General features: G+C 41.1%; 1 protein-coding gene and 1 non-coding gene across 3 annotated transcripts; one reads left to right on the top strand and one right to left on the bottom strand.

Annotated features, from left to right (window-relative positions):
• The first annotated feature begins 2004 nt into the window (after positions 1 to 2004).
• On the top strand, positions 2005 to 22792 carry zgc:158403 (tetratricopeptide repeat protein 39A). Of its 2 annotated transcripts, none has more exons than XM_037791236.1 (18): positions 2005 to 2295; positions 3975 to 4082; positions 4574 to 4705; positions 5015 to 5073; positions 5878 to 5945; positions 6210 to 6274; positions 7623 to 7722; positions 7824 to 7889; positions 7982 to 8090; positions 8210 to 8277; positions 11387 to 11446; positions 13243 to 13404; positions 13524 to 13615; positions 15946 to 16066; positions 16189 to 16300; positions 16429 to 16543; positions 19341 to 19457; positions 21957 to 22792. In XM_037791236.1, exons 1-18 carry the CDS (start codon positions 2261 to 2263, stop codon positions 22063 to 22065), a joined length of 1698 nt encoding a protein of 565 aa, XP_037647164.1. In that variant the 5' UTR covers positions 2005 to 2260; the 3' UTR covers positions 22066 to 22792. The 2 variants fall into 2 exon arrangements, with proteins under 2 accessions (XP_037647164.1, XP_037647165.1); XM_037791237.1 differs by having other exon boundaries at positions 2006 to 2295; positions 3978 to 4082.
• On the bottom strand, positions 9669 to 9756 carry trnay-gua. The gene is given in 2 exon segments: positions 9669 to 9704; positions 9720 to 9756. It is a non-coding gene; the product is annotated as a tRNA-Tyr (tRNA).

Below are 22792 nucleotides of genomic sequence, written 5' to 3'. Positions count from 1 at the left end.
GGCGGATTGCATGGTGGGATATGTAGTTCTGTGCTGCCAAAAAATGGTTGAACTGCCAGCAGAATGCCAGCAGCAGTTATGAAGGTAGGAATGACTCAGAGACAAATGCCATAGTCGGGATTTTAGAAAATGAGTCCAACTGTGAAAGAGTGAGTGAATAAAGAGTTTTTCTTGTGCAAATTTGATTTCTTTACATGCTCTGAATGCTGTTTCAAAGCCAGTAATAACATCATAGTGTAGATTTATTATTAACGACTACAATATTTATTAATGAAGTCGTAATTGTTGTGTTAGCCTAAAAGTGGTAAAACTTTAAGTCTAAAATTGTGGAATCAGCCTATAAAGTATCAACCATGTGTTGGAAAAACAATCAAACGATTTAAAAAAAATAGTACTTTGTCTAATTGGATTTCTATGCACAGTCTATTTGAATACAGTTGAACCATCAGAAACTACTAACTACCTCAGATGAACCTACTCCCAAACACTGCATAACCACCATGGTTCCACATGTTTTTTCCAGTTTACTACAAATCAAATGTTGCTCTACTTTACATTTCCACCGACTATTTTCCAAGTCATGGTTTAGTGTTTTATATGTTCAGTTTGATTTTTTTTTTCTTTTTCTTTCTTTTTTCTCCAATTGTTGCCACGCAATAATCAACTTGCAGAGGACTGAACCTTGCTTAAAGGTGACATATTATGCGAAATGCACTTTTTCATGGCTTTTCAACATAAATATCCCCGGTGTGTAGAAACAATAAAGACCACCCTCACTCAATAAAGACCACCCTCACTCTTTTTCTCCTGCTCCATCTATCAGAAAAGTAGTCATATTTGCTGCTGGATATGATGTCCCGTAGGGTGCTGCAGGAATGAGTCCTAAAACCCAGAAATGAGTTAGTATTTTAGCAATTCCATGTCCCTTGTCTTGAAGTCATAGGATTTGGCACCATCTAGTGGTGTGGTTGCAGATTGCAACCAACTGAGTACCCCTCCGCTCACTCCTCCCTTTCCAAGACTGTGGTAACGTGAGTCGTAGAGTGCAAAACCGTGGTAACGCCGTTCACCTCGCTCAGAGGCCTACCTTACCATATAACACGACTTTAGGAGCAACGGAAGTCAGACGGCGGCTGGCGGTACCACAGGATTTGCACTCTGCAACTCACGTTACCGCAGTTTCACAAGCCGGTCGGAGAACTACGGTGGCCTTCAAGTAATATAAAAACGTGAAAGGCTCTCTCTAGAGCCAGTGTTTGGTTTGTCTGTTCTGTGCATGGCGCAGCAATATGGCTTATTACCTCCGCCAAGGCCAAAGGCCTAGGAAGGAGGTTACGTTTTCACCGGCATTGGTTTGTTTGTTGGTTTGTCCGTTTGGATGATTACTCCAAAAGTCCGTGATGGATTTGAATGTCATTTTTTGGTGGCGATCCAGATCATGATCTGGCTTCGGGAATTGTTTTTAATAAATCCGCTCAGCCTGTGCATTAACACCACAGGCTGAAGCAGGAAAAGCCAACACTAGGATCAGCATTGATTCATGGAGAGACCTTCATCTGGTCAGCTAACATTACTGCCAAGCAGCTGAAATATAGAGTGATATTGTGCTTTTAGCTGACGTGTGTCACCTCACTGTTTTGAGCGATGCTCGTTCATGTCTATGTAGAGCGAGCACAAGCGCGAGCGACAGGACGCTGACTTTCGTTGACTTAACGGCCACAGGTGTCGCTGTTAACAAGACATTTCTGATTCCTACAAACAGTCCTTTTAAGTTAAATATCTGACTAGGTCTTGCATCACTGTCACAGCCAAATAATAATTTACTGCTACTAAACATTGTCAGTCTTGAAGTTTGACAATGAATTGAAGAAACTAAGCCATATAATAATAAGAAGTCTGGGCGTTTAGCAGGGAGCTGCTGCACCTCATCCAGGCTGTCTAATGAGTGCGTGGCAGTGACGTCACACAGAGGGGCGGAGTGAGATGCTCCTCCGCTGCGCTCTCTCTCTCTCTCTCTCACACACACACACACACACACACACTGCTGGATCCTCACAGGTGAACACACACATGCCTCTAACTTGGAGCGCTTTACGGTCATTTAACCAACAGGGAAGTCACGGTAAACTTCTATGCGGCTGGTGTAGAGTAACAGCTCGGTTTCACGGTGTGGTGACGCGGTGAATGCATCTTCATTTTCTGTGAGAACTGCTGAGCTCCTAACAGGTGTTGGGACAAGCGTCCTGCTCGGAGAGACAACATGTCCAGTAGGAAACACGCAAATGCTGCGGGAAAGTGAGTATACAGCCAACTATAACATTCACTGACTCTACACAAGTTTGGCTTTTCCTAAAGTTCTGATATCTTGGCCGTTTCTTCGCTGCCTGTATATCAGCAGTAATAGGATAACTGTGAAAAACAAGCTGTACAGGAACTATTAGATTAATATATTAAAGTCACCCTCCGCTGCACAAGGAAACACTAGTTTAGTCCTCGTTTCCTTGTCGTCTGTCGACGTACTTCATTCTTGTCACAAAGTAGTTCCAACTCCAGACAGCAGCAGGGTCTTGGTAAGCAGCTGGACTGATGACACTTGTTTTTTATGATAATATTAGAATAATTATAATATCATAATTCAATATGATTGATGATTAATATATTTATGGCATAACACAGGTGTTGCAGCGTGTTGGGTGATGATGTGTTCATGTGTTTAGTGGAAAGACGGTTTACTTTGGCAACTTTAAAGTGGCCATTTTCAAAATTGATGTTATTCCTATATGGTCTAAGACAGTCTCAAAAATATTACCATTACAAACATGAACAACTCTCTCCCAAATCCAAAAACTAGAGTGCTAAAACTCCAATGTGTGATGTCATTGGGTATAAAGTGTGGAACAGCTCAATAGACAATGAATTGGGAAAGATGTTGATACTGAGGGCAGCTGGTGTATGGGGACATTTTCTGTTTCACAACTGAGAACACTACAATAGAATAAAGCTCATCTGGGTTAGGGCTGGGCAATACATAGATGTTATATTGATATTGTGATATGAGACTAGATACCGTTTGAGATTTTGAATATGGTGATATGGCGTAAGTGTTGTCTTTTCCTGGTTTTAAAGGCTGCATTACAGGAAAGTGATGTCATTTTCTGAACTTACCAGACTGTTCTAGCTGTTCTATTACTAGCTTTTACCCACTTAGACAATATATATATATTAACATGTATTATATGTTAAATTAATTCTATCAACATTTACTGATATTTATTTATCAAAAATCTCATTGTGTAAATATTTTGTAAAAGCACCGATGTCAACCTTACAATATCGTCACAATATTGATATCGATGTATTTGGTCAAACATATCGTGATATCTGATTTTCTCCATATTGCCCACCCCTAATTTGTTATAAAAAAAGAAAACAAACATTCAGTGTCTCCCATTTATTGTCTATGGGGCAGCTCCAGACTTTATACCCTATGACATCACAAGTTTGACTTCTCTGGTTTCTGGCTTTGAGAGAGAGTTGCACATACATTGATTGAACTTTCCTCGGCCATGGTAATAACATATTGGAATTCTTAATTTAGATGGTGTTCCCCTTTAAAGACCTAAATTCTGGAGCTGCTCCATAGACAATGAAAATGCTGACATTGAATGTTTGTTTTCTTTTTTATACCCAAATGAGCTTTATTCTCTTGTTCTCAGTTTTAGCACTCTAGTTTTTGGATTTGGGAGAGAGTTTTTCATATTTGCTAATATTTTTCGACTGTCTTAGAACATAGGAATAACATGTATGAATTTTGAAAATGGGCGTAGTTCCCCTTTAAATGAACCTGTGAACCTCTTACCTGCACCACACATGGATCCTGTTTTTATCAGTGCGCACCGTGCTGCTGCTGACTTCCCCTCTACCCCCTATACTACACATTTGCTTTGTATTCATCCGTGTCTGTGTTTTTGCGGCAGCTCCTCACAGATGACTCTGAAGGAGTGCCTGGATGAGTGTATGGAGGCCTTGGATCTCTTCCTTAACAACCACTTCAGTGAGAGCCTGGAGAGGCTGCGGCCAAGGTAACCGAATAATCCATGAGTCATGTTTGGCTCCACAGAGGTTTGAACCAGCTGAGGATCAGGTTGAAATGTACTGTATTCTAAGTTTTAGCGCAATTACGATAATGTCAGCTGTATTTGGTCTTGTGTGATATTAATAAACTTCTGTGGTGTGAACTGTGAAGTAGTGTACTTCCTGTTAGCCAAGACACAAGGGTGGCCCGGGGTTAATTCTCCAGGATATGAGGTGTTTGCTGAAGCTGACGCCCAAGGTCTAACAGATTCAACAGCCAACAGAATGGCAGCCCTGCAAAATAAACAATAGGCACAAGACAGACTGGGACAGCAGAGGAGATAGGAAGAATAAAGAGAACCACATATTTACTCTTATCATTTCTCAACAGGAAAATGCGTAGGTCATACAGTAGCTATCCTCTTTACATTGCCTCTGTTTGCTCACAGTATGATGATGTGTACAATGTTGATCCTGCGACTCCATGTCTCCTATGTAGAGTGAATGAGAGTATGTACCACGCTCTTATCTACGCCACAGTGCTGGAAATGCAGGCCATGATGACTTTCCAGCCCGATGACATCAGCAACGCGGGGAATACCATGAAGAGTGCACAGGAGGTCTGCCAGAGGTCAGGATGTCTCGTGAATGTAGATTATTTTCTCCAGGTTTAAACAGATCATCATTTTACTCATTTCATAGATTGGGATTATTCTCTAAAGTGCTGCTAACTCTTCTTCCCCAGTCCATGAGCCATAAGAGGCAAATTTACATGAGTGCATTTACATGGCCAATTTGACTATGTTTGCATGAGAGAAGCCAATAGCGGCTACTAAGATAGCGAAAAAGGGACACTTGATGTAATTAGTGCATGCTTGTTGTCAGCAAATATGTGCTTTGCAGGAGTAGTAACACCATTTCTTTTTTTTTGGTGTTTCAGGTTTCGACGGAAGTCCCCAATTTTGGCTAACAAGTCAGTCGGGGAATCACTCACTGAAGGTAAAAGGCTTGAATGTCTCTCTTCTTTTTTCTTTTTTTAAGGAAAGTCCATCCAAAATTAGTAAATGTTACGGAAAAAATGTATAATTTACGTTGAATTTTCCTTATTTCAATGGCGACGTGTTTGTGTACCGAGTGTTCATTATGTCATATATCCAGTACATTTCCAATGCAGTTTGATAGCAAATTTGTTTAACCTACAGTATCTAAAAGGGTACATGCTAATTAACTTGGTGTTGACAACTTCTCCATATCAATAGTAAGGACTTTTTTTGCAGTCTTACAGTTGTTCACTGACATTCAACGTCCATAGAGAAAACAGCTCTGTGAAGCTGTACTTAGGCACAGCGCTGTTTTAAGCTAAATACTAGCATTAGCATGCTGACACGCTCACAACGACAATGCTAACATAAAGATGTTTTGCAGGTGCAGTATATTGTTTACCATGTTCACCATCTTGGGTTAGTGAGTTAGCATGCTAACATGCTCACAATGACAATGCTAACATATGGGTGTTTAATGTTTTCCGTGTTCACCATCTCAGTTTAGTGTGTTGGCATGCTATTTTTGCAACACTTTTGCAAATGTGTGTGTGTGTGCAAGTCATTATACCCTTAAATCTACTCGATGCATAGTCAGGTGGAAGACAAAAACGAATGGAAGATTAAGTCTGGAAGCTCTTGTCTGATAGATCAACCGTATAGTAACATCTGGCTGGATCTGATGCTTTATTGCTTGTTGACTATGATCATTTAATGTTATTTATTACTAAATGTGTATGTGTTTATGGATGTGTTTTTGCAGTGCAGCTTCATGCTGAAGTGTGTTACGCAGAGTGCCAACTCCAAAGAGCTGCTCTCACCTTCCTACAGGTGCAGTAGTCTAAACTTCTTTTTTAAAACACAGAAATTAACTGTATATCCTGATATGTTTGTATGTATGTGACATTACACCCCAGTTTCCACATTATCCAGGTTTTCAAGACTGTGTATCATTTAGATAGTGTGTAGTGAATATATGGCGTGAAAATTCCACTTAGGCCATCTTCTATTTGTGGAATGAAGTCTAATCCAAGCACCTCAATTCAAATTCATTCATACCCTCTTATTTATTTATTTATTTTTATTTTTTTGCAGGATGAGAACATGGTGAGTTTTATCAAAGGAGGGATCAAAGTACGAAACAGTTACCTAATTTACAAGTAAGTAATGAGCGCCAAGGCTGTATACATTATCTGACTATTTAATGCCATCGCAAAACACATTTGTAAGGTTATTATTAAAGGAGCACTCCACTTTCTAAAGAATAACCCTAATGATGTCATAGTGATGTCATCAGGGTTATCTCAGTTTGGATTTGGAAACTCAATTTAATCATAGAAAGTCTCCATTTCAAACTGGGAGTGTGGAGTATAACGGCGTATTAGGGCCACTGTAGGTTTCAAAAAAAAAATGCCGCCGGGGGAGGGGAGGTGGAAAAAAAACTTGGGTGGGACTAAAGTCATAAATTGACGGGGAAAAATTCGCAAATTTATGAGAAAAAATGTTTAATATTCTCTGAGGTTATAAAGTCATAAATTTGCGAGAAAAAACTCTGAAATTTTGCAACACCATTGGTACGACAGCCACCATATAAATTTCGTTTCACCTAGTGTCATTATGGTAAGGATGGCCTCTGAGCAAGGTGAAGGTCCTGAAAGAACCTAAACAAATACTTGTTTTCTTTCATGTTCTTTTGGTGTTATTTTATGAACATAATGCTGACACTGGTATGCATTGTACTTTATCCTCATGTTAGACCTATTGTATGATTTATTTTGCCAATGGGTTATCAGATATATCCTAAAGATTGCTGTTTCCGATGTCCTCTCTGACGGAAAGCTTCTGAGCAAGGCAAAGGTCCTGAAAGATACATACACATGTTGTCTTTCATGTTCTTTCATGAATATAAATAAATACTAATATAGTTAATATATTTTGGTCCAACCTTGCAAAGTGAGGCGATGTGGTTCCTTGACTATTCTCGTAAATTTGTGACTTTAATCCCGGATAATTTCTGAGTTTTTTTCTCGCAAATTTATGATTTTTTAATCTCAGAGAAAAGTTTCGTAAATTTGTGACGGAATATTACCCCCCTTCCCGGCTCTGTTTTTTTTTTTTGGGGGGGGGGGGGGGGGGGGGGGGGGGTTATACCTACAATGGCCCTGATGTGATGTTGTACGGAGTATCAGGAAGGGAGGTTCTAAAAAAGATGGCATTGAGTTGCATTATGGGAAATGTAGGTGTTTTTTGGAGCTTGGGCTATACAAGGGACTAAAAGTCAGGATATCTTGGCCTCTGTTGCACAGATTTTGATCATTCTTTTATTTATTTGTATCTCAAAAGATTCCTAACCTTGTGGAAGTACAACATTAAATCGCTGGAGTACCCCTTTAAATTATTATTTATTTATTTTTTGCTTAGTCACATGTCATTATGTTTTACACCGTTGGGTTATTATGCTGAGCTGTGTTATTAAACAATTGACATAAATGCCTTTTTTTTATCCAGAGAACTGCATTCCTTCATAAAATCTCACAACTGTCTCAAAGGACCCAGCCACGTTCACTTAGAGGGAGGAATATCATTTGGAATAGGGGCATTTAATCTGGTACGTCACAAAAGTATCTTTGTATAAACACCATCGACTATATGTTGTGGGTAATCGTGTGTTTGTCCCATCCAGTTTATCAGGTCTTCCTTTATTCACAGACACTCTCTCTATTTCCTCCACGGATACTCAAAGTTTTGGAGTTTGCGGGCTTCTCTGGAGACAAGGTGTGATATATAAATTTCCTACGTTACGCATTCACTCGTTCACTGACACACTCATAAATGTTTACAGTACTACACGTGTGATCTTGTTTTAGGAATACGGTCTGTCTCTGCTGAATGATGGTGCAACAGGGATGAATCTGCGCTCCATGCTGTGCGCTCTGCTGCTGCTCTGCTACTACACCTTTCTCACGTTCATACTAGGTAGTGATGTACTCTGTCCACTCTTGATTGTGTGATAACCTGACACTGAACATTTCTGTACAATATATCCTGTCATATCACATTTCATGCCATATCATGTCTCTGTTTTATCCTCTCAGGTACAGGCGAGGGAGAGGTGACTGAAGCTGAAAGGCTGCTGAAACCTTTCCGTCTCCGCTACCCACGGGTGAGTGACAATAAGGTTCATCTGTTTACAGGATAAATCACTTTCTAGGAACAAACTGGTAATGAAGGTGTTAACACTGATGTGTGCTATTCAGCTGCAAATGTGGCCTCACAGACAGATATCATAAGAGTAGCTACTCATTATCTCTAACAAATGTATTTTTCAAAAGAACTTGTCATCACACAAACGTATGTTTGAATGTAAGCAGTTTTGGTTGGGTATTATGTTTTGAATAGGGCTGTCAAGCGATTAAAATATGTAAAATAATTTTATTTTACAATTTAATATACAATTTTTATCTGTTCAAAATGTACCTTAAACAAAGTTTAATACTCTTATCAACATGGGAGTGGGCAAATATGCTGCTTTATGCAAATGTATGTACATATTTATTATTGGAAATTAATTAACAACACAAAACAATGACAGATATTGTCCAGAAACCCTCACAGGTACTGCATTTAGCATAAAACAATATGCTCCAATCATAACATGGCAAACTGCAGCCCAACAGGCAACAACAGCTGTCACTGTGTCAGTGTGCTGACTTGACTATGACTTGCCCCCAAACTGCATGTGATTATCATAAAGTGGGCATAAAGGGGAGACTTGTGGGTACCCATAGAACCCATTTACATTCACTGATCTGGAGGTCAGAGGTCAAGGGACCCCTTTGAAAATGACCATGACGGTTTTTCCTCGCCAAAATTTAGCGTACGTTTGGAGCGTTATTTATTTACCACCTTCACGACAAGCTAGTATGACATGGTTGGCACCGATACATTCCTTATGTTTTTTAGTTTCATATGATACCAGTATCTTCTCTGTAGCTTGAAAACTGTGTGTCTGGCATTAACACGCTATCATCGCGTTAACTTTGACAGCCCTAGTTTTTAACAAATGACAGTAACAGAAGTTGGCAAAATCTTGCAACACATATTTAAAAACGGAAACATTTTGCAGCAACTATGACGTGGCAGTCTGCACTGTTGACCAATAGCAAGCCGTCTTGACATTGTTGACCTTTAAGGGAATGAAGAAAGAAGGAAGGAAGAAGAAGTAGAAGAAAGGCACTTTATTAATCCCTGAGGGGAAATTCATTTTTTTCACTATGTTATATTTACATAGTACACACAGGCCTGAAATACAGGCCTGAAATACAAACACATGCACAAACAGGACCTATATACATGCATTAATGGAGAGATATCAGAGCGAGGGGGCTGCCCCTGACAGGCAAGGTTTGGTGCCTTGCTCAAGGGCACCTCAGATGTGTCCAAGAGGCAAACTGGCATCTCTCCAGCGACCAGTTCACAGTCAATACTTCCATGCGGGGACTTGAACCGGCGACCCTCCCTGTGGACTGAGCTACTGCCAACCCAAAAGCTACCTCCTTCGAGCCGGATTTGAACCAGCGACCTAAGGATTTCTATGTATTCACTCTACAGTCCTCCGCTCTACCAACTGAGCTATCGAAGGGGATAAGAGCAAAAGAGTCCAAAATGGATCAAGAGATCATAGATAGCCGTGTGTCAGCAACCAGTTTTATTTAACTCTTATTTTTTAACACTATTGTGTTAGCTGTTAGCTCGTCAGCTAATGTAGCAACTAAACTGGGAAAAAAAAGTTAGCAAACTTGTGTTTGGTGGATTATTTCTCTACTAATTGTCATTGTATTTTACATCGTTGGAAAGCCTGTTTATTTACCTTCACAATGATGTCCAACTTGTAAGGATCATGCATTTGTGGGATGAGCAGCACAGCTGATTATGTGGGGAGCGCCCAAGAAAAATTTGCCAAAATGCTCTGCCGATGGTAAACAGTGTATTCTCCTGTTGGTATTGACTCTTTTTTTGAGTTGTTTGGTGGATTGGATGATTGGACTCTCTAAAATAAAATTCAATGCCAATTAGCATTGTAACAACAGAGAAATAATCGACCAAACACAAGTTTCCGAACTTTTCTTTCCCAGTATATCTACTAGAACAATTGGGATATTTTCTGCTCTTAACCCTCTGGCAAATGATAGAGTATCCCAATGTAACCTCATTCTATGGCTCCAATGAAAAAATGCTTTTGAGTTGCATGATGGGAATTGTAGGATCCAATGTTTTTGGAGCTTCACCCATAAGCCGACTAGGGAGTAAATGTCAGGATATCGCAGCTCTGCTTCATCTGTTTTGACCATTCTTTTTTTAATGTGTCTCTTACAAGTACCCTCTTACATCACTGAAGTACTCTATTAAAGAGTATTTATTTACTTTTTTTTTAACTTATGTTGATCTTATTTTTGTAGTTTGGGCCATTATTTCTGTCCGTTAATGACGGTTATTGATTACATTGTACTCACCTAAGTAATGCTGAGTTTCCGGAACGTGGCGACATCGCAAAGTCCGACTGGTCAACTTCCTGGTACAACTTTGACCTACCTTATGTGTAATTTTTTTGCTTGCATACAGTTTCCTTGTGCAATAATGAGGGATTATTAAAGTGGTTCAGATCATCTGGATTAACACCATTGTTCTCTCGCCCCGTCGGACCTCGTTTCAACGATGTCACCGTGTTCCCATATCTCAGCAATCAGCTTGAGTGGTGCTCGTTCTATTTTTGAACGTTCATTGTGTCTGTATGTCAGCTCTTTCTTTCAAATCCCTCCTTCCACTCACACTGTTTCTCTTTTCTTTCTATCGTCTGGTCACACGCTCCGAATCATCCCCACCCTGATTACTTTCATCTGATACTCACTCCACCTTCCGCTCACGCAGTCCCTTCTGCACCCTGAATCCTTATTGTACACCATCTTTCCTGCATTTTACATGCACTCACTCACCTTTTCATGCTATCACTCCTACCACTCCACCTGACTCACATTCTTGTAAGTTCACAATCCCTGTTCCCACTCCACCTTTTAACTACATGCCTGCCCATCCCAGAGAACAAACTCAGAGCTGTGACACAGTGTGTACGAAAGCAGAATGGAAATGTCTTGGTTAAACACAGTCAAGAGTAATTGCTGTACAACAGGTCTGCCGAGCAGATAGATAAGAATTTAACACACAGCCGATTGGCATGTAATACTGAGCAGTTTTTTTCTCTCTCTTCTGTCCAGGGAGCAATCTTCCTCTTCTTTGCAGGCAGGACTGAAGAGATCAAGGGGAACATTGATGAGGTGTGTTTTCAAAGAATGTTTCAAATGTTTTTTCTTATTTTGAAGCATCTAGGGATGTCCATAACTAACCGTTTAACCGTTAACCGACATTAAGCATTTTAACCGATTAACGCTATCGGTTAAAACGGTTAAAAGAAATGTTAATAATTAAGTCAAAAGCTGAGCGGCTCAGAGGAGCAGCTCGTCTCTTTAAGGAGAAAAGCTGGTCCACCTTAACAGCCCACCTTAAGAGGCAGAGCCAGAGCTGCAGGATACAGGAAGTCGGCTCCCGTCTCTGGCTCGCATGAGCGGAGTGGAGGAGTTGTAGTTTCATAGCATTTATTCACCGACAAATAAACTGTACACACACTGCTGCACCTACGTTCACAGCTAGAACGCCACCAACAACCTCACACTCACCACCAACACACACACACGGTCTGTTGGAAACTCACTAAAGTTACACAGACTACGTGTGCGGCGGCGAGCACGAAGCCTCCGGCAATGCTAGAGCTGCTAACGTAGCACAAATACACACACTGTTTGTTGGCCACTCGCTAAAGTTACGCCGGGCAGACACACAGCTGACAACCTGCTAAACTAAACTAAATGTGCGGTGGAGACTTTTACTGGGAAAGTGGCTGCATGTCCGCGACACTACACGCAGCATCGTAGCTGCTAAGTTAACGCTCCCGGACGGTGAACTGGAGACTCCCGTCAACCAATATCTGTTGTGCTCCTGCAGCTGGTACACATTAACTTGTTGGTTAACGGTTAATAATCGGTTAACGAGGGTCGTTATCGGTTAAGAATTTTTTTTCGAAATTATCATCCCTAGAAGCATAATTTTCAAAGATAACAAAACATGGTATTGCCATGCTTCTTTTCCTTATTAACAAAATTAATGTCAAAAACGTGTATATACAGTATGTATATATGTATACATATACAGTATACTGTATGTATATACTGTATGTGTGTATGTATGTATGTATGTATATATATGTGTGTGTGTTAATGTATATGTGTATGTATATACAGTATGTACTGTATCTATATATGTGTATATGTACATATATATAAATATATAAAACAAAATAAAGAAAATTATAATATTAACAATATTACTTCACCTCATCATATCATATCATATCAAAGAAACACAAAACCTCTGTATTTCACAAAATGTATCAGTAACATGGCTTGAAAGAATGATTCATGTTTTATTACATATATATTTAATGGTTTTAATAGAGCATGTTCTTCTCACAAAATGTAAATAATTGTAAATGATTGCATACCTTCTTGGGAGCGAAAGAAGCATGAATCACTTCTGGTAATATTGACGCCATATTTTCGCCCCCTGAGCTATAGAGGACCAGTGGCCAATATTAACATTTATATAATGAAAAACTCCCTTTTTCAGTGCTTGTGCACATACATTTGGGTATCTGGAGTGCCTACCAACCCACAAACTGTGAAACAGGACAACCCAGTCACTTTACTGACCTTTGCAAAGGTGCACCATGTTTTTCTCTAAAGCCAATCAGAGCACACTGGGCTCGACAGGCGCTAAAACGGAGTGTTTCAGACAGAGGGTGAATACAGGTATATTTAGACAGACAGGATGAGAAAAAGAATGTGTTTTTTGAACATTAAAGTATATTAACATGTTCTAGTAGAAACCCCAAATACAAGTATGAACCTGAAAATGAGCACGATATGTCCCCTTTAAAACACAACATACCTCCAACGCAGTGTCGCTGATCCATATCCTTATTAATGTGCTGTATGATGGAATGCCACTGTTCCACCAGGCGGTGGCACTCTTTGAAGATGGCTGCAAGGCCCAGCAGGCGTGGAAGCAGTTCCACCACATGTGCTACTGGGAGCTGATGTGGTGCTTCACCTACAAGCGGGCGTGGAAGATGGCGTACTTCTACGCAGACCTGCTGAGCCAGGAGAGCCGCTGGTCCAAGGTACGGAACACGGGACGGGTTCTGAGAGATCAGAGTGGATTTAGTCGGATGATCTCTCGATATAAACCTGTGCGTCGATCTCGTCAAACATCTCTCGTCTATGTGTTTCTCTCTGCCAGGCCATGTATGTTTTCATGAAGGCTGCTTACCTCAGCATGCTGGGTGAAAACGAGGCCAGGCCTTTTGGGGAGGACGAAGTCGAGCTCTTTAGGTAAACACACGCACACACACACACACATGATTTATCTCAGGAACATACGGCGAGTCCTGAGGCTTATGATATACTTACCAATGCATATGCATAGACAAGATGGAGTGTGAAGTGTCAACTAGGGATGTTCATAATTAACCGTTAACCGACATTAAGCATTTTAACCGATCAACGCTATCGGTTAAAACGGTTAAAAGAAATATTGATAATTAATAAAAAGCTGAGCGGCTCAGAGGAGCGGCTCGTCTCTTTAAGGAGAAAAGCTGATCCACCTTAACAGCCCACCTTAAGAGGCGGGGCCGGAGTTGCAGGATACAGGAAGTCGGCTCCGGTCTCTGGCTCGCTTGAGCGGAGCGGAGGAGTTGTAGTTTCGTAGCATTTATTCACCGACAAATAAACTGTACACACACTGCTATACCTACGTTCACAACTAGAACGCCACCAACAACCTCACACTCACCGCCAACACACACACAGTGTGCAAAGTTGCGTTGCACTGACAGAGCGTATGTGTGCGGCGGCGAGCACGAAGCCTCCGGCAATGCTAAGGCTGCTAGCGTAGCACAAATACACACACTGTTTGTTGGCCACTCGCTAAAGTTCCGCCTGGCAGACACACAGCTGACAACCTGCTAAACTAAACTAAATGTGCGGTGGAGACTTTTACTGGGAAAGTGGCTGCATGTCTGTGACACTACACGCAGCATCGTAGCTGCTAAGTTAACGCTCCCGGACGGTGAACTGGGGACTCAGTTTTCTGTTGTGATCATACACTGCAGCTGGCGTGAGGCACAAATCTTGTCGATTAACGGTTAATAACCGGTTAATGAGGGTCGGTTATCGGTTAAGAAAACTTTTCAAAATGAGCATCCCTAATGTCGACATACTTGTCTGTGTACTTTGTGTGAACCGGGAGGATTAAAGAGTGTATTTGCTAGGGGGTAGATCAGAGCTGGATCATCTCTGGCCAATGCTGCAATGTCTTCTGGGAGAGCTTTCAGTTTTGTACAATATAAACATAACAACACTTCAGGACATTACTAAATTAATACTAAAAGATCCCTTGCAGACATGTTTTTGAGACTTATGAAAATACCCAATACTTAATTAAATTGCTTTGAATAATAATTCTTGTCCAGCTCACACATGGATGTCATAAACATCTTTACGACTCCAAACTTAACTGTTCTGGGGCCTCTACTACGAAGCAGGATTTGGGGTTTGCGAGGCAATTTAAGGGTTTTCCATCCTACGACGGTTGTTCACTTCTTATCGGGGTAGATCGCCATGGTAACTGATGCAGAACAGCTATCCTGCTCCGGAGCAGGTTATGTTCCAGATAAGAGATCAACTCGTATGAAAGCACCGCCTACTGACCAATCAGAGCTCGCCGGGCAGATCGTATGATAATATTACATACATATGAAGAAGTTACAGTCATAATCCAGACTAAAAACAACACAGTTTAAACTGACAGATGCAGCTGGCTGTATGCTGTGGGTGTTTACCGTTTTGAATTATGTTTTTATATTTATTTTTTCACTTGCTCTCAAGTCTGTTTCACACCGCCGGAGACGGGGACGCAGCTGAAAGAAGGCATCATTAACAAAGGGCATAATGAAGTGTAATCTGTGCGTCTATTCCTTTCTGAAAGATTTTTATAATATCACTGCCCCATCTAGACGACTATATCTGACTTTTGAGTATTCTGTTAAATTAATAAATCTGTTAATTTACGCATTCATACATCGGGAGTTTTTTCTTTTGCCAGCTGTTCTTCCTGCATTTGGCAGCTTCAACTGTGTTAATTCAGGAATATTTTGAAGGATTCTAATCAGCCTGAGCATTAAGACCACAGGGTATGACACATGCGTGTGGATGTGTGGTGAGACATCGAGGTGCGGGAGCTGCTGGACGTCCCGTTCTCTTTATACATCCATGGTCCATCCGCCGTGAGAAAGAAAAAAGGCGGTAGATGACGGGATGAGAGACAACGTAGTGTAACGTTATACAGAAATAACAAGGCTGCTGAATGAGAGAGTTTTTAAAGTCACGCACCTTGGCGGAGGTCTGCGCTCTCCGAGTGCCATTCTAGTTTTCAATGCAATCGTTAACTGCCGCATTTTTCAAATGCTGCGACAAATGCAAATCACGATTACGATTACGATAGTTCAGTTCCGTTTTGCGCTGGTCAGGGGTACTTGGCTGAAAAATATTTAAAAGTGGGTACACTATTGAAAAAAGTTTGAGAACCGCTGCACTAACTCATGCAAGGCCGAACCCCACGCCTTCTTTCCAAATGTGTCTTTATTATTTTCCTGTGTCTTTAGACAAGTGCCCACCTTCAAGCAGAAGATAGCAGGGAAGTCTCCCCCGACTGAGAAGTTTGCTATCCGTAAAGCCAGACGCTACAAGGCTCGCTGTCCAATCAGGCTACCAGTGCCAGTGTTGGTAAAGCTTCACACACACACACACACACACACACACACACACACACACACACACACACACACACAATGTGCTGTATGTGTGACTTCCAGAGCCTTCCAACAGTATTCACTGTCTCATTACAGGAGATGATGTACATGTGGAACGGTTTCAGCATGATCAGCAAACGGCCAGAGCTGACTGAAGGCATGATGCAGACTTTGGAGGAGGCAGAGCGCACCCTGCTGGAGTCTCCTGGTAATACAACTAATCCCAAACCCACGTGCCAGAACAAACCCCGCTCACTTTAAAGTAGAACTGTAGACTAAATGAGATCACTTGGCACATGTCTGCTGCGCTGATGACGTCTGCTTCCGCCTCTACAGAAAACGAGTATTCGGTGGATGACCGCTGTTTGATCCACCTGCTGAAGGGTCTGTGTCTGAAGAACCAGGGTCTCCTCCAGGCTGCTGAGGAGTGCTTCAACAAAGTGTTGTCCAGGTGAGCTCCGGTGGATTCAATTCAAGTACAAGCAAGTTATTCCCAGCAAATACCGCATGCAACTCCACAAACCGTTTATCTTCTGTGATCAGTTTGTGCACTGCATGTAACAACCTGGAGGCACTTTTTGGCAACATAGATAAACACACGCTGACCATGTGTCGTGTGGAATTGGGGCTAGAAGACCACTTAACTTTTTAAATTTCAATCATAAACGGTTCCAAACTCATCCTTAAAAGGCCTTTAAAGGTCGACTCCATCTGGGTTCTTTTCCGGGTTTTCAAATGGAAACGCCCACTCAGTCGTTAGCAGAAGCAGTGCCGTAGGTTACCACAGTAAGCTAATCAGTGAGGTTAAGAATAATGAGAACGCAAGCACTATCTGAGTCAACGTTAGCTGTGCTCACTTTGTAAATAAATGAAAGGGTTAAGGCCGTTTCGTTGGGAAAAAAACTATGCACACCGGCTCCTAATTATCCGCGTTGTCGTGTTCCATTTTTGCAATGAGTTTCCTCCTAGATAGTGTCAGTGTTAGCTCCACACAACAAAAATCTATCCAGAGAGAGAATGTCTGCGGGGCTAATGTTAACTACACAACACATTAACTAATCGGACCCCAAATGCGATGCTAACACTAACGTTAGCGGTTTTGGCTAGCCCCGTTCCTTGACCAACATATAACGTTAGCAAGTGCACATCAGCTACATTACTTGCAGCTGCTGGGCGATCTCAAGCCATATATTGTCTTTTATTGGGTGTTGAGAAGGGGACGGCCCATTGTTATTAATACCATTAGTTTGAAAAATGTCCCGTTGGACCAAAAAAAGCCCATTTGTCCGACAGGTACCTGTTACCTGACAGGTACCTCGAAAACAAACAGCCATTGTTCCAAGGCTCAAAAAATACAAACAGAAGTACATGGCACATGCATGGTGCATGGTACAGAATTATTATGGATAGTGATGGCGATCAATTGGAACAAAGGATTTCATTAGTTAAACAGGCAGAAATCCGCTGTAGTTGAGGTCAGTCCGAAAAATGTTTTCCCTCACACGAATGTTCCGCAATGGTGTGTAAGCATTCATAAGAACCCACAAAAACAGTTTTTATAAATATCAGTGCAAATTTTTCGGATGAAAATTCCTGCTTGGTGTGAAACGGCTTTAATTTTGGATTTTTTTTAAGTGGGGTTGTATGTAAACTTCAATGTTCTGCAAGGTAAAATTACTGTTTTCGTCAATGGAGTCTGGTGGCTTGGGAGAGAGCGATATAATGCCTTCAGTTCCCCGTCAGAAAGGGCTGTCTGATGTGGACGGGAGCAGCAGAAAAAAAATATTTTAGCCACCTAAAAAATCAATATCAGTTTAAATGTATGCTATATTTAGAATATTTTCACAGCTTTACCTCGCTATCAGACAACCCTTTCTGACGGGGGAACTGAAGCCGTTATATCGCCGTCTTTAAAGCCACCAGACTGCATTCACAAAAACACTTATTTTACCTCTCAGAACACAGGAGCTGCTGGTCTACAGCTGCCTCTATCGGTTAGTTTGTTTGTGTTATTATGTGACTTTTGGATCCAGACTAACGTGGCGTCCAAACAGCAGTACATTGCTTAGCTTCCGTGCTCCTGTCCTGAAACCAACATCAGGTCACGTGGGAGAACGTTTTTAGAAGGGCTTGGGAAAATAGCATTTGACACTAAAACATACATACGTGGATCAAAATTTGAATGTTCGGATTTGACTACATATAGAACACCACTGTGAAGCTACAGAATGATAGAAAAACCTAAAAAAAATAAAAATAATGGAGCCGTTCTTTAAGTTTAATGTTTGCTTAGCTTTTGTCAAAGTCTGAATTGAAGCTTTTCCTCATGTCTGACATATAAGAAATAGTCTTCACAATAGCAAATCACACTGACATTGACTGAAATGACTAAGGAGGTTTTCCAGTAGGTCCTGTGAGAGTAGGTCCTGTTTCCCGCGTGGGAAAACAAACCTCTTGTACAGTATTCCATGACATTGACTTAAAGGGACTGTTTGTAACTTTTTAAGCGTATAAATGTAGCGGGTCGTCACACATGCGCGCTCGCATATGCGCGTTCGCGTGTAGCCGCTGTACCCTCCTCCTCTGCCTGCTCGCCTTCACTCAGACAGCACGCGTTCTCGAACAGCTCGCTCCACCTCTAGACGTGAACGCGCGCTCACTCCACACTGCAGAAGAGTTAGTTTAGCTCTGAGAATATCTAGTGAATGCACAGGGGACATTTGTGCAGAAATAACTGCTGCAGCTCCTCCAGACCAACAGAGGTTTTCCGTGTCTTGTGAAGTGACGGAGCTCTACAGAGATTTACGTAGTCTTCTCGTTACCGACCGGGTGCCGGTGTCTCCTCTGCTCTCTCCGGCTGCGGGCGGAGAGAGCAGGGAGACACGCTGCAGAGCCCCGCTGCTTCAGCCTGCACTTAGGCAGGAAAAGCCAACACTAGGATCAGATCTAAATCATGTTCATGGAGAGACCTTCGTCTGGTCAGCTAACATTACTGCCAAGCAGCTGAAATATAGAGTGATATTGTGGTTTTAGCTGACGTGTGTCGCCTCACTGTTTTGAGCGATGCTCGAACAGGTATATTTAGAGCGAGCAAGCGCGAGTCCAACGCTGACTTTCGTTGATTTCACGGCCACAGGTGTCGCTGTTAAGAAGCATTTCTGAAAGTTACAAATAGTCCCTTTAACCTATGTGTACAATGTAACTGTCTGTGACAGACGCAGTTAATTCTTCTGTCTTGTGTCGCTCAGTGAAAAGAAGATCAAGTTTGACCACTACCTGGTGCCCAACTCTCTGGTGGAGCTCAGTCTGCTCTACATAGACCAAGGCAGAAGGGACGAGGCTATTAAGCTACTGCACAAGGCCAAGTAAGTTTCTCCTTTTATAGCGGCTTCATTGATGCACACAACATCAGAGACACAGTCAAATACTGCCACATAGATGACAAAGTCCAATATGTCATTTTTGTGTCCATAATACTGTATATGCATTTAACAGAGACTTGCGGTACTTTAAATAAAGTTATAAAATGTGGCAGCAGCCAGCAAAGCTTGCACATACAGCATTTGGGGACACAAACTGCCTGCATAGATTAATGTCAGGGTATAAATTTATATTTTTGTTAGCTGAAATCTAAGCCCTTATTCAGCTGCCTTCCTACCTCACAGCAGCACATATTTGCTTCCTCTCGTGTCTCGTTTAATCTTCCCAACACTTAACAAAAACGACACCATGAGTACCTCCACGTATAATAAAGTGGCGGTAATGAGTAACAGTACTAAATGTAATGTACTTTGCAAAAACCTGAATGACCAAAGAAATAGGCCCTGTGTAATGTAATTCATTACAACAGCCTTGCAATAAATCACATAGTGAAACTTTAACATTATTTAGGTGGAGGCTTCAAATAAGCCCAGTGAGTTTTCTGCCTCTTCTTGCACTGTATATTATTTGTTATCTTTATTATGTTTGTGTATTTTAAAATTTGTGCAACTAAACTAAATACTTAAAGGTACAGTGTGTAGGATTTAGTGACATCTAGTGATGAGGTTACAGATTGCAACCAACTGATTACCCCTCCGCTTTTCCAACCATGTTGGAGTAAAAATGTGAAAGTCTCTCTAGAGCCAGTGTTTGGTTTGTCCGTTCTGGGCTACTGTAGGAACATGGCAGTGCAACATGGTGTGGACTCCATGAAGAGGATCCGCTCCCTATGGAGATATGAACGGCTCATTCTAAGCTAACAAAAACAACAAATCGTAGTTTCAGGTGATCATGCACTAATGAAAACATGGTTCTGAATGCTGGGCGTGTCATGATTTTGATTCCAGTCAAAAATTGATCGAAATGAGCTTCCAATTTCAACCATCGAAATCAAAAGCAGGATCTGCGATTGTCCCAGTATTCTTTTTTCTCTTTGCCCACGCCTACTTGTGTGCATCCGAAGTAAAAAAACAACAACACTTCAAAGACAACGCAGCGTATCTTACCGGTAGCCTGCAGCTGCACTTTGAGACGCTGAAAAAACGTAACTTGTTGTCTTCACACTTTCATTTTTGTACGTATCACAACCAAAATACAACATGCTAAATAGTGAGCTTTTGAGATGCTAGTGTTTAGATATCGTTAGCTTTGGACAGAGCCAAACTAGCCGCTTCCCCATGTGTCCAGTGTTCATGCTTAACTAAGATAAAGATTAATACCGCTCTCATGTCTGTGTGGTAAAGGTAAGGCAGCAGTGGGTTAGCTTAATTTAGCATAAAAATAGGAAAATGGGGGGTAACAGCTAGCCTGGCTCTGTCCAAAGGTAACAAAATCCACCTACCACAGCCATGAAATAGTTTGGCACAATAAACCCCCTGAAAAACCACAACTTGTTGTCTTTACACTTTCGTTTTTGTACGTATCACAAACGAAATGCAACATGCTAAACAGTGAGCTTTTGAGGTGCTAGTATTTAGATGTCGTTAGCTTTGGATAAATCCAAACTAGCCGTTTCCCCATGTGTCCAGTCTTTATGCTAAGCTAAACTAACCAGCTGCTGGAATAATAACACAGACATGAGCGAGCAAGAAAGCAAATAAGCTTCCAGTATTTCCCATATCGTTTACCTATCGCTATAAAATGTCCTTTTTTTCTTTTTCCTACTACTGAAGTTGTACATTGACACAGTTGTTCTTGTATAAATCAGTTAATGTGCTGTATGGTAGATGTGATGTATATACTAGGGCTGTCGAAGTTAACGCGATAATAACGCATCAACGTAAAATTGTTTTAATCCCAATAATTTCTATAACGCAATGGATCTTTGGGAGAGTGTAGCGGGCTCCGTTTTAAAGCTGGTGAGCTGAAGCTTGCTAGTGAAGATGAGGTACCATAAGAAACTAGAAAACCTAAGGAATCCATTGGTCAATTGATTGACAGCCCTAGTATATACAAATATAATTTATCACTATATTATCGCCTCTTATATGCATTTACTTATTGCAATTAGAATGAATTCACCAAAAAAGTATTTCTTACAGGACTGTTGGGACAGGATAGTAGTACAATGTACAGGGAGCACTGTCTCTCTGGTTACTCTGTGTACAGCCACTACAGGAACACTAGAGGTCGCTCTCTGCCTGTTACATATAGGTCTGAAGGGCTGTCCAAAACACAAATGCTATCCAATCTCGATGGGGGTAGTAATATGGGTTGTAGAAGACTCCCATTGGATAAAAGACAAACTATTTGGGCAGATTGCTACTTTAAGTTGAGAATTACTTCACAAAAATGTAATGTAATATACAATAAAACACCAACACTTTGGATGTGGCGCCTCTTTTCTGTCACACTTTAACCCCCTCCACTGTTTTGACTCTCAGACACAACTACAAAGAATACTCGATGGAGTCTCGCACGCTGTTCAGGGTGCACGCAGCTCTGGCCAAACTCAAGGCAGACCCCGGTGAAGAGGAGGACACTCACATGTAGGAAGACATTTCTCCACACTCTGGACTCTCCGTTTCCCTCACGGTTTATGGCTGTTTTAACTCCATACCCAGTTGTTGTTTTTTTAACCTATATCTATTTTCTACAAGTGAATGCTGGGTATTTTATCACTGTGTTCAGGTATACCTTTCGTTTCACTGTCTACACTAACCTACCATGGAACAAAGGTAGAGCCTGTGCTTCTCAGACTGGGAGACATTTGAGTCTATATACAGTAGACATTTAATTTTTTAGACAATGTTTTTATGGTTTACATTGAAAATTAAAGAACACTCGATTTTAATCAACTGATTGAAAGACACTGAATATTAAATGTCAGAAATTCTATGACTTAATGAAAGGTATATTAATGACTTTATTTAACTGTATGAAGAGCTCTACATGATTATTACATAATGAAGTAACTTCAGCAGACTGTGCTGTTTTAAGGTGTTAAGATGTTCATGGTATTTCAACTGCTAAAACATTTGATACAAATCAGTTTTAAAATTTAGAAAAATGGTAAACTGGCTTGTAGACATTTCTGAGCCACAGTCAGCAGCTGGTATTCTATGCACCGTCATTCATTTGACTCCTTCTGCATGGTTGCTATGAAAATGTTGTTTTAAATTCAGTGTTTAGGTGTATCTTTAACAGTGCATGCACTTTCCAGAAAGTTCAGGATGTACAAAAATTATTTTTGCACAAATAAATTCTACATACTAACGTC

This window comes from Sebastes umbrosus, chromosome 14 (assembly GCF_015220745.1).
Source record: "Sebastes umbrosus isolate fSebUmb1 chromosome 14, fSebUmb1.pri, whole genome shotgun sequence".
Classification (NCBI taxonomy): domain Eukaryota; kingdom Metazoa; phylum Chordata; class Actinopteri; order Perciformes; family Sebastidae; genus Sebastes; species Sebastes umbrosus.
This window is presented reverse-complemented; position numbering and strand designations above follow the sequence as displayed.

Bases quoted from the DNA above. Each gene is read 5' to 3' on its own strand.
- zgc:158403 (XM_037791236.1), top strand. From the start codon at position 2,261: ATGTCCAGTAGGAAACACGCAAATGCTGCGGGAAA. The intron at 4,083-4,573 runs GTAACCGAATAA...TCTCCTATGTAG, and splicing joins CTGGAGAGGCTGCGGCCAAG to AGTGAATGAGAGTATGTACC. The intron at 13,616-15,945 runs GTAAACACACGC...CTGTGTCTTTAG, and splicing joins GACGAAGTCGAGCTCTTTAG to ACAAGTGCCCACCTTCAAGC.